The sequence below is a fragment of the Cydia splendana genome, chromosome 13, assembly GCF_910591565.1.
Source record: "Cydia splendana chromosome 13, ilCydSple1.2, whole genome shotgun sequence".
Lineage (NCBI taxonomy): Eukaryota > Metazoa > Arthropoda > Insecta > Lepidoptera > Tortricidae > Cydia > Cydia splendana.
This window is the reverse complement of record NC_085972.1, coordinates 20,315,396-20,328,180: the sequence shown is the minus strand read 5'-3', so window position 1 is coordinate 20,328,180 and position 12,785 is coordinate 20,315,396. Positions and strand designations below refer to the sequence as shown.

At 50.4% G+C, this 12,785-nt stretch overlaps 1 protein-coding gene across 1 annotated transcript in view; it reads left to right on the top strand.

The window, feature by feature from the left end:
* The window catches only part of LOC134796325 (GATOR2 complex protein WDR24), a 39,674-nt gene that overhangs the window by 16,956 nt on the left and 9,933 nt on the right, over positions 1–12,785 (top strand). The window contains exons 8-9 of the mRNA XM_063768421.1: positions 9,386–9,561; positions 9,674–9,887. Coding sequence (XP_063624491.1) covers positions 9,386–9,561; positions 9,674–9,887 — 390 coding nt within the window. The remainder of the gene's footprint in view (positions 1–9,385; positions 9,562–9,673; positions 9,888–12,785) is intronic.

The following is a 12,785-nucleotide window of genomic DNA, read 5'->3' as shown; positions in this document are numbered from 1 at the left end:
TAGTCTTTTTAAGATTGATTATTAGATTATTATTATTTAACCACATTATAAATAAATACAATAAATAAATATTAGGGGACATCTTACACAGATCAAACCTAGCCCCAAACTAAGCAAAGCTTGTACTATGGGTACTAGGCGACGATATACATACTTGTATAGATAAATACATACTTATATACATAGAAAACAACCATGACTCAGGAACAAATATTAGTGTTCATCACACAAATAAATGCCCTTACTGGGATTCGAACCCAGGACCATCGGCTTAGCAGACAGGGTCACTATCCACTAGACCAGACCGGTCGTCGAAATATTATTTAATTCTGAATTAATGTCATTTTCGTATGTAATCAGGCTATCGCAATTTATTATAGATGTGCTGTCGTCAGCAAATAGTACCATTGGATAGTCAACGTCATTTGGCAGGTCATTAATATAAACGAGGAACAGTAGGGGACCAAGCACACTGCCCTGTGGGACTCCATGTGTGACATACTGCTCTCTCGAATAGTACTTTTGTTCTGTTTTTGTCTTCGTACAGATTCTAGATATTTCAGTACATTGAGGCCTTTCTCTTAAGTAAGATTCGATAAGATTTAGCGCATTACCTCTAATACCATACATTTCAAGCTTGCATAATAGTCGGTCATGGTTAACATAGTCAAAGGCTTGAGTCATATCCATCTCCTGGTGGCGAGTCAGCGGGCGCGCAAGCGTTAGGGCTACACCTACTGTCATAGAACTCAGAGAAAGAATAAATATATATAAGCTATATTGCAACCCATGAAATCACAGTGACTCGTTATAATGATGCATTACAGGAAATTGAGAATTTAAATTGTAATCCCAGGTTCGAATCTGACGTTAAACTGGTTTGAGAGGATTTCTCATTCGAAATAATCGAAATCGCATCCGAACCGCAGAATCTCGGCGAGTCGTGTTCCCAATTAACTTAAGCCAAAATATCGCTAATTAGATAGCTTTCCAGCCAATTTAGTTATTAAGTACATCGTGGATCAAAGCAATCGTAGGCGAGGCCGGCTTAGATGAGACTGTGGCTGAAAAAAATAAGCGCAGTGTCCCCTAACATTTGTGTAATTCTCGCAAGCTGATGTACCCAGACTACCTACTTACTGGGTCTATACTTTATTCCGGAGCTTCTAAGAGTCCAGTCGGTAAGACACGTTATCTGGTTTAGAGCAGAATTTCGGACACAAAATAATAGCGTGAAAGTTAACTATGTAATTGCCCGGGCTACAGTGTAGTAGAGTAAGGTCATTGACCCTGCGGCCTGATGCTAACAGCAAAAGTGCGGCAGCTCTTCTATCGTACTTCTTCTAACGTACCTAACGTTGTAGGGCTATTCAAATTAGGGCAAGTAGATTTCTCGCGTCCCAAGCTGGTGGTTTGGGAGGCGCTGGTCTCGCTATTAATGGCGTTGGAAGAAGGCATAGTGTCCGATAGTGGATCACATACAGCACTTGTTACAGGCTTATGAACAAGTATCGTTCTGAAAGCTAACATGGACAATAGAAATAGATGTCTGAGATAGCTCGCTACTTCACTGGGTATTAGAGGTACCTGGCAGTCGATCTTATTTTTGATGCACCATGAAGACCATTTCTACATTGTAGGCGTACAGGCGGCCTAGACAAGGGGACGCCCTAGGGAGTGCTCCCGTTACTGGTTTTCTATACAAACATAGTACCGGAACCGGGAATACCCGGTTCCTCCATATTAGTGAGACAGTGACAGTTGCGTCTCGTTCGCTACGTAGCGTTAGCCCTTGGCATGTTGCATGCATGCGCAAGTCACGCCAGTAGGTATATCACAGCGGACGTCACTCCTGATCCCGCCAGCTCGGTGTTGGAGCGTCCTATCTGACAGGAGCTACGCCTCATTCTTAAGGTCGTTGACTCGTAAGAGAGGGCGGTCTGATGCTGTGACTAGGTCACTAGGACCGCCAGTAAATTGCAAGCTTACCACAGCTGCGTGAAGGCTCTCCTTATCACGCCGTCACAGTAAACAGACTAGGCTGGGAGGTGGAGACATCCATACCAAGTCGTATCACCGGCAGCTGCCAGACGCGACGTGGTAGCAGTTCAAAGAGTCTGTTGAGAAATACCGTGACACAGTGCGAAGGCTCTCGAAAGCGGAGGCTGGCCAACAAGGCGCACCACGTCCCACACTGTGTGTGTGTGTGTGTGTGTGTGTGTGTGTGTGTGTGTGTGTGTGTGTGTGTGTGTGTGTGTGTGTGTGTGTGTGTGTGTGTGTGTGTGTGTGTGTGTGTGTGTGTATATAGTGACGTCACCTGTAGGGCTCGTGGGCCTGGGGCGGCTGGGGCGGCGGGGGCTGCGGCGGCGGCGGGGCGGGCGCGCGCCGCGCCTCGGCCGCGCGCGAGCTGTACACGCAGCGCACCACGTCCCACACGTGGCCCACCTGACAACATCTTACATCAAAGATACACGAAAATAACATGTCTACTCACTTTTTTTTAGTAATAGTAACATTTTGATTAATCGCGTTTTTAAAGTTTGGAACAGTTATAGACCTTTTTTTTTGTAATCTTATTTATTTTAAAAGCCATACATCTTATGATTAAGTCGGCTTAAAAATAATAACATTGTAACTTAAACTTTAGGTGTTACTTAAAACAATTGGGGTTACTACTTAAGGAGTATTTTTATAATATTCAGATCTAAGGTCCAATGACTGTATAATGAAACTTAAAAATCTACCACTATATTCGGTAGTAAACCCTGAGCTTAAGATTTGATGGAAGAAGAAGAGGAGATCCCCCGCAGAGCACAGAGTTTCTTTTAAAAGATCCAACCTAGATTGTTCGTTGATTTTACACTCGAGAACTAGTGTTTACTACCGAAGTGAAGGAGGTCCTCCTCTCTCTCGCATCGTGTACAGTTTGGATCGTCTCTTTTTTTCATTACGAAATTAAATTTGTTGAGTGGGACGTGGTAAGTTCGGGTTCGAAAACAGATAACTATTTCCTTTCTGTTGAGGTTTCGAGAGGCAAACCAAGGTATGCGTGGTGGTTCGTCTACAATGGTCCTGTACCAGATACCTTTGTTTTTTGAGCACTCATTGAAATAGGATTTAAATTTAATGTAACTGTCGGTTTTAACTTTTGGAAGATGATCAGTATAGTGCGGTACCGTATCGAGAGGTATTCCGTTCTGTAGAGCCTCGGATGCAAGTGAGTCTGCTACCTCGTTACCCCTAATGCCCACGTGTGAAGGAATCCATTGCAAACGAACTTCAACCCCGTTACGTATCAATCTATGGATACATTTAATAATGAGGTAAGCTTCGTATCTACCGACACTGCCGCCCTTAGCACTTCCCAACAAATGTTGTAGACCGCTCTTCGAGTCTGTAAAAATTACAATATTACGGTATGTTGTCGACTCTATGTAATGTACTGCTTCATTAATTGCTGTCAGTTCGACTCCCATTATGGGTATACTTGGATTTTCAATAAGAAATTTGGCCCCAAAATTCGCAGCTTCATCGTAAAACGCGCAACTAGAACCGTGTCTAGTTTTGGACCCGTCAGTGTAAATTTGAATGTGATCTGAGAACTGTACGTCTATCATATCTTCGGTACGTTGCTTAAGATCGTGAATGAGTACTTGAGCTTTTTTTTTTTTTTTTAGGTTTTTTGCAGTTTTATTTGTATAAAATCAACATGAACTTAATAAATAATACATTCAATAATTTTATAATTTTAAATTTACCTTATTTATAATGCTAAAAAAAACGAACTATACTATCCAAGCCAAAATTACATTAATTATAAAATACATCACATAATTACATTACATTTACACAAGTTACATAACACAAAAAAAAACACAAGTCAAAAACAAAGCGGTACTGACTGACTGACTACTGAGTCAGTCAAATATCCCACCCCGCGTCATCCCCGGCGCAAAGGTGCCCAAAACGCTCGCCGCATTACCGCGCTGAATCGCGATGGACAACCTCTGCACCAGGAATGACCCGGAGCGGGGATCCAGGCCTCTATCTCGCAAACGGTTCCCAACCTCCTTAAAAAACTCTCTAGCCTCTGAGCACCAACAACCAGCCGTTTCGACCGCCAGAGGCACAAACAAATAGCCGTCCAATTCCGCGTACTTCTCCCGTTTTCTCAGCGCCGCCACCTCAGCAGCTGCCCCTGCTGCCACTTGAGCTTTAGGTTCATTAATAGTGTTCACTTTATGCATTATCATTTTATCCCAAGGGAGTGTTTTAAGATCATAGGAAAGCAAACATTGGGGCAAAACTTCAAATTTTGACATGGGTAGGTTGGAGTACTTTCTGAAACTCTCAATCAACAGTGGAAGTTGGTTTTTGCGCCAATATCTTGCGCCCGAATCTAATGTGTTGTTTAATATTTCTAATTGTGTTCTCAAATAGTCGTATGTTCTAGAAGAGAGTTTCAGGAAGTATTTGTCACTTAAATAAGTTCTTCTGAAATTTAAGGGTGGAATACAAAGTTCGCTTTCCATTGCAAAAATTGGGGTGTCCCGAATAAAGCTTCCACAAAGGCGAAGACATTGGTTTTGGATTACGTCCAATCTCTGGAGAAGTTTAGAGCTGGCGTTACCGTAAATTATACATCCGTAATCAAGTCGAGATCGCACCAGTGCTAAATACAGTCTTCTTAAGTGAGTTGGGTGGACACCCCACTTTGAGTTACTTATGGAACTAAGAATGTTAACGTACGCAGTACACTTTTGTGCAGTTTCTAAAACATGTCGAGTCCAATTAAGGCGACTGTCTACCCAAACACCCAAAAACTTTGTACAATTAATAACCTCAATTTCAGTGTTATTTATACGTATACTAATAGCAGGTACTTTGTATTTTCTAGTAAAAATGCAGAGTTTAGTCTTTGTGATAGATAATTCTAATCCAATTTTAACTCTAACATTGATGTAAAGATGTTAAGACTTGATTGAATGGTACTAGCACAAAGATCAATGTTTTGATTAATACAATACAGAGCGAAATCGTCGGCATATTGTGATACCTTAACTGTCTTAACGAGTGTGTTGCATAACTTAATTGTGACTATATTAAATAAAATAGGTGACATAGGGTCACCTTGAGCTAAACCCTGTCTGCTTATTCGTGTTATTTCCCTACCATCCCGTAGCCTATATATCAAAAATCTTTCGTTTAAAAATTCTCTAATATATCTACACAGGAGCGGATCCACATCAAATTCAACTAAAGCGGTTATAAGAGGTTCAATTGCCACATTATTATAAGCGTTACTTATGTCTCTGTACGCGCATAAAACGTAATTTTTGTTTATAAACGCAGTTTCTGTATCTACAATGAACCTACTAAGATTGTCTTGACACGGAAACCCAAAGTACTATCATTAAATAATTTGTTACTTTCGAAATGATATTCAAGGCGACGAGTTATCATTAAATTAAAGGTCTTACAAAGGCAGTTAATAAGTGAGATAGGACGATACTTAGTACTATCAGTATTTCTCTTTGGTATGGCTATAAGTTTGATCCTACGCCACTGATCTGGTATCTCACCTTTTTTATAAATTGTGTTAAATATGTGTAGAAGATATTCTTTCGCATTATCCGGTAAATGACTAATCATAGAATAAGTAATGGAATCTAAACCAGCCGAAGTATCTACTCTTTTAAGAATCAAATTTAGTTCTGAAAATGTAAATAAAAGTGGATTGGAACCATTCATATTAAAATCTAGGGGCTGAAAGGAAACACCATCAGGAGTGAGATCTGTTACAAACGAAACTGCGGTACTCTCTGGTAAGTAGTCTTTAGGACTTCGATAACCTTTAAGCCATCTGAGTTTCCTCCAAACCACACTGCTGGGCGTATTGCAGTCTATGCTATCACAAAACTCTTGCCATGAGTTCCTTTTTGCAAGCTTAATCAGTTTTCGAGCAATAATTACCTTTTCTTTGTAAATTAAGTAATTTTCAACCGTACGTGATTTCCTAAAGTGTTTTAGAGATAATCTTCTCTCTGCTACTGCCTTCGATAAATCAGGATTCCACCAAGGTTTTGGCTTGAATCTGTTAGGGTTAATACCGATTTTAATATAAGGAATGTTTTTGTTGGCACTTTCTTCAATTATGTCTATGAGTTTATCGTAATTACTTTGTACATTGTCTCCGAAATCTAATCCCTCACATGCAGATTTGATGTGTTGTGTATATTCTACCCAGTTGGCCCTTTTGATGTTTCTTTTCAATTCGCGGTTAATTTGAGTACTGTCTAACGTTTTAATAGAGATAATAAGGTGATCACTCCCAAACGATTCGTTAGTGACGTTCCAATCAAAGTCGAGTGAGAGATCAGCACTACAAAAAGAGATATCAGGTGATGTGCATACTATACTATCATTAAGCTTGGCGCAACGGGTAAAGTCTCCATTGTTAAGAAATACGTAGTTCTGTTCTAAGCTAGTGTCTGATAAAAGCCTACCCCGTGTGTCAGTTGTGTATGACCAAGCCGTGTGATGAGCATTGAAGTCACCGACTATTAGAGTTTTCTCGGAGAAGTGGCTGAAAAGCTCCTGGTAATCCCCAACGCCCACTGTGACATTTGAGGGAGAATAGACACCTATGATATGTTGAAGTTTATTGCTATTAAGGACTTCAAGGCACAAAAGGTCAATATTATCATAATTTCTTGGAAGAGTTTTTAGAATGCAGTTTATAGATTGGTGGACCATGATAGCTGGACCCCCACCTATTGTCTAAATTGATACCAAATGTGAAATCTAGTCTAAATATTGATGATAATTGTGTGATTGCTTGGACAGATTCCACAATAGTTTTGGCCTGGTTGCGTAAAACTCCAAATACTTGGAAGCCATTCGTTGGTAATCGCACCACAGAAATCTTGAATGTTACGAATAGTAGTCAATGGCATCATGTTAAGTCTGCGGATAACCCCGCGGACTGCGCCTCACGCGGTATCAGTCCTGACGAGCTGATGCAGTCACAACTATGGTGGGAAGGTCCAGCCTTTCTTCGCGAGTCTGTTGAGATTTGTTATCCTAATTTTACTATTCCTGAAACGACACTCGAAGCAAAACCGAAAGCAAAAGTTAGTTACTTATGCACCTCAGAACCCAATGAATGTACCGTGTACCTCAATAGATCCTCAAGTCTACTTAGGCTTATACGTGTGACAGCCTATTGCTTTCGATTTCTCCGGCTATGTAAAGATAAAGTTCTTAAAAGGAATGATAACATAAAACTGACATACCTCACTACTGATGAAATAAAAAATGCATTAAAAACCTGTATTAGAATGTCACAGTCTGTTCACTTTGAAAATGAAATAGGATTGCTATCACAGAGCAAACCTATCCCAAAAAATAGTAACATTCACTCTTTGAATCCGATCCTAGATAATGATAAAATTATTAGAGTTGGTGGACGGCTTGTAAATGCTCAAATACCACCCGATATGAAGTCTCCTATAATTTTACATCACAAGTGTAACTTAGCAAAGCTGATTGTAATTGATGCTCATTTGAGAACACTACATGGTAGAAATTCACTAACTTTGAATCTTGTTCACCAAAAATATTGGATTCTAAGAGCGAAAAACTTGGTAAAAAAGATTTTAAGATTATGTAAACCTTGTTTTACCCAAACTGCCCAAACTATGACCCCGTTGATGGGTAATTTACCACAGTGCAGAGTCAATCCGTCACGCCCATTTTTAACCAGCGGCGTAGACTTTTGTGGTCCATTCACGCTGAAACTGTACTCTGGTAGATGCACCAAAACTTGTAAAGCTTACATAAGTGTATTCTTGTGTATGGTTACAAAAGCTATTCACCTAGAATTAGTAAGTTCACTATCTAGTGCTGCGTTTTTAGCGGCCTTTAAACGTTTCACTGCTCGACGTGGGCATTGTAAAGACATCTGGAGTGATTGTGGGACTAATTTCGTAGGCGCGTCCAAAGAATTAGATCTCGCGTTCAAAAACAGCAAATCAGCTGTCGTTGAAGAAATCGCGCAACTGTTGGCTAACGACAGCACAACATGGCATTTCATTCCTCCTGGTGCTCCTCACTTTGGAGGATTGTGGGAGGCAGGAGTTAAATCCGTAAAAGGACATTTGAAACGCGTCGTAGGTGAATCCTGCTTAACCTTCGAAGAGTTTTGCACTCTTACCACACAGGTCGAGGCTTGTGTCAACTCTCGGCCTCTTACGTTGATTAGTTCTACGGTTGATGAACTCCCGTTGACTCCTGGTCATTTCTTGATCGGCGAGGCACCGGTTACTATCCCTGAAGAAAGTTTCGTTGATACTCGACCTGACTATTTAAACCGATGGCAAAAGGTACAACGTATGGTACAAAGTCTGTGGCGACGTTGGCAATCTGAGTACCTTACTATGTTGCAACATCGATACAAATGGTCCCAAAATCACCCCGACATAAATGTTGGTACAGTTGTCTTAGTAAAAGATGATCGTTTACCTCCAGGTAAATGGCTTTTGGGACGAATTGTGGCGAAGCACCCGGGAGCAGACGGCGTAACGCGTGTAGTATCCTTGCAATTTAAGGATCGTGTGTTTAAGAGACCAGTTACTAAACTGTGCCCTCTGCCTCTAGCTGCTTCAGAGCCTTAGTTAAGTGATAGTTTATAGTCTTGTTTTTTAGATCCTCACTCTATAGTTAAGATGTTTGTGTTTTCCACGGTTTAAAGGACCCATATAGTCCTTGGGCCGCGGCATGTTTAAGGCAAAATATCCAAATCTGGTTCCATTCATTCAACTAGCAACATTTACTTAACTACCCGTTTTTATTAATAAAAGTTAAATGAGGGTGGATGAGAAAAATCAGATTTGACGTTAGTGATTAAGCAAAATTGTTCTCTCGCTGTTTCTTTTAATAAATTTTTGGGTTTTAAAGTGTAGTTTTAACACCTATAGTTCCCTAATTTACAAAGATAATTTACAAATGTATAAAATTAGTGTAAACTTATAGTACCCAATTACCTACATAAAAATAGAATAGATGTAAAAGAGAAAAGACTCAAATTACAAGTATGCGGTTGCTTGCAACATTTCACACTTTCTTTACTTCAACAAAGAATATACAGTTTTCTTAAACAGACCTAATGAACTGCCAAACAAGTCTGCGTCCATACATTTATCATTGTACTGCTTACATGCGCGCCCAATATATGAATGCTGTGCGTGTTTCGTTCTGCTGTTAGGAATGCTAAATAATGCCTCACTACGACAACTACGTTCATTCCTACCGTTCCTACGGGGAACACGGAAGCCAATTTTATGTAATAAGTCGTCTTTGTTAATATAGTACTTTTTGTCCGTAGGACTGTTCCCTATATCGCCACCGCTTCAACGAGGCAGCTCACCCGGTCCTTTGGGCCAACCCCCAGGGCGTCAGCATCTCCGCGCGCGGCGAGCTGGCCTCCGCCGTGCCCGAGGCCCCGCTGCCCCCCCTGCCCACCGCCCCCCTCCCCGACGAGAGGCACCTCCCCGGCTTAGGGTGAGCATTCCGCACGTGTACGCACGCAAATAGCTTGCGCCCGCTGTGCCGGGAAATTATCCTACGTCTTCAGTTGAAAAATCGTATTTACAGCGTAGGACATGTTTTTTAGTCGCAAGCAGCCCCGCGCGGGCTCGCTGACGGCGGCCGCGCAGGCCACGCTGGAGCGCGCGTTCCCGTCGGGCGCCGCGTCCGTGCTGCGCCGCGCGCGCGCCCCCGCCGCGCCGCTCGTGGCGTGCGCCGCGCTCTACCGCACGCACGGTGCCCGTCCGCACGAGCTGGCCACGCACAACGCCCGAGTGGCGCGCGCGCACGACCGCCACATGGTGAGTGCGACCCGGCAGCCCCGCGCCGCGCCCCCGCCGCGCCGCTCGTGGCGTGCGCCGCGCTCTACCGCACGCACGGTGCCCGTCCGCACGAGCTGGCCACGCACAACGCCCGAGTGGCGCGCGCGCACGACCGCCACATGGTGAGTGCGACCCGGCAGCCCCGCGCCGCGCCCCCGCCGCGCCGCTCGTGGCGTGCGCCGCGCTCTACCGCACGCACGGTGCCCGTCCGCACGAGCTGGCCACGCACAACGCCCGAGTGGCGCGCGCGCACGACCGCCACATGGTGAGTGCGACCCGGCAGCCCCGCGCCGCGCCCCCGCCGCGCCGCTCGTGGCGTGCGCCGCGCTCTACCGCACGCACGGTGCCCGTCCGCACGAGCTGGCCACGCACAACGCCCGAGTGGCGCGCGCGCACGACCGCCACATGGTGAGTGCGACCCGGCAGCCCCGCGCCGCGCCCCCGCCGCGCCGCTCGTGGCGTGCGCCGCGCTCTACCGCACGCACGGTGCCCGTCCGCACGAGCTGGCCACGCACAACGCCCGAGTGGCGCGCGCGCACGACCGCCACATGGTGAGTGCGACCCGGCAGCCCCGCGCCGCGCCCCCGCCGCGCCGCTCGTGGCGTGCGCCGCGCTCTACCGCACGCACGGTGCCCGTCCGCACGAGCTGGCCACGCACAACGCCCGAGTGGCGCGCGCGCACGACCGCCACATGGTGAGTGCGACCCGGCAGCCCCGCGCCGCGCCCCCGCCGCGCCGCTCGTGGCGTGCGCCGCGCTCTACCGCACGCACGGTGCCCGTCCGCACGAGCTGGCCACGCACAACGCCCGAGTGGCGCGCGCGCACGACCGCCACATGGTGAGTGCGACCCGGCAGCCCCGCGCCGCGCCCCCGCCGCGCCGCTCGTGGCGTGCGCCGCGCTCTACCGCACGCACGGTGCCCGTCCGCACGAGCTGGCCACGCACAACGCCCGAGTGGCGCGCGCGCACGACCGCCACATGGTGAGTGCGACCCGGCAGCCCCGCGCCGCGCCCCCGCCGCGCCGCTCGTGGCGTGCGCCGCGCTCTACCGCACGCACGGTGCCCGTCCGCACGAGCTGGCCACGCACAACGCCCGAGTGGCGCGCGCGCACGACCGCCACATGGTGAGTGCGACCCGGCAGCCCCGCGCCGCGCCCCCGCCGCGCCGCTCGTGGCGTGCGCCGCGCTCTACCGCACGCACGGTGCCCGTCCGCACGAGCTGGCCACGCACAACGCCCGAGTGGCGCGCGCGCACGACCGCCACATGGTGAGTGCGACCCGGCAGCCCCGCGCCGCGCCCCCGCCGCGCCGCTCGTGGCGTGCGCCGCGCTCTACCGCACGCACGGTGCCCGTCCGCACGAGCTGGCCACGCACAACGCCCGAGTGGCGCGCGCGCACGACCGCCACATGGTGAGTGCGACCCGGCAGCCCCGCGCCGCGCCCCCGCCGCGCCGCTCGTGGCGTGCGCCGCGCTCTACCGCACGCACGGTGCCCGTCCGCACGAGCTGGCCACGCACAACGCCCGAGTGGCGCGCGCGCACGACCGCCACATGGTGAGTGCGACCCGGCAGCCCCGCGCCGCGCCCCCGCCGCGCCGCTCGTGGCGTGCGCCGCGCTCTACCGCACGCACGGTGCCCGTCCGCACGAGCTGGCCACGCACAACGCCCGAGTGGCGCGCGCGCACGACCGCCACATGGTGAGTGCGACCCGGCAGCCCCGCGCCGCGCCCCCGCCGCGCCGCTCGTGGCGTGCGCCGCGCTCTACCGCACGCACGGTGCCCGTCCGCACGAGCTGGCCACGCACAACGCCCGAGTGGCGCGCGCGCACGACCGCCACATGGTGAGTGCGACCCGGCAGCCCCGCGCCGCGCCCCCGCCGCGCCGCTCGTGGCGTGCGCCGCGCTCTACCGCACGCACGGTGCCCGTCCGCACGAGCTGGCCACGCACAACGCCCGAGTGGCGCGCGCGCACGACCGCCACATGGTGAGTGCGACCCGGCAGCCCCGCGCCGCGCCCCCGCCGCGCCGCTCGTGGCGTGCGCCGCGCTCTACCGCACGCACGGTGCCCGTCCGCACGAGCTGGCCACGCACAACGCCCGAGTGGCGCGCGCGCACGACCGCCACATGGTGAGTGCGACCCGGCAGCCCCGCGCCGCGCCCCCGCCGCGCCGCTCGTGGCGTGCGCCGCGCTCTACCGCACGCACGGTGCCCGTCCGCACGAGCTGGCCACGCACAACGCCCGAGTGGCGCGCGCGCACGACCGCCACATGGTGAGTGCGACCCGGCAGCCCCGCGCCGCGCCCCCGCCGCGCCGCTCGTGGCGTGCGCCGCGCTCTACCGCACGCACGGTGCCCGTCCGCACGAGCTGGCCACGCACAACGCCCGAGTGGCGCGCGCGCACGACCGCCACATGGTGAGTGCGACCCGGCAGCCCCGCGCCGCGCCCCCGCCGCGCCGCTCGTGGCGTGCGCCGCGCTCTACCGCACGCACGGTGCCCGTCCGCACGAGCTGGCCACGCACAACGCCCGAGTGGCGCGCGCGCACGACCGCCACATGGTGAGTGCGACCCGGCAGCCCCGCGCCGCGCCCCCGCCGCGCCGCTCGTGGCGTGCGCCGCGCTCTACCGCACGCACGGTGCCCGTCCGCACGAGCTGGCCACGCACAACGCCCGAGTGGCGCGCGCGCACGACCGCCACATGGTGAGTGCGACCCGGCAGCCCCGCGCCGCGCCCCCGCCGCGCCGCTCGTGGCGTGCGCCGCGCTCTACCGCACGCACGGTGCCCGTCCGCACGAGCTGGCCACGCACAACGCCCGAGTGGCGCGCGCGCACGACCGCCACATGGTGAGTGCGACCCGGCAGCCCCGCGCCGCGCCCCCGCC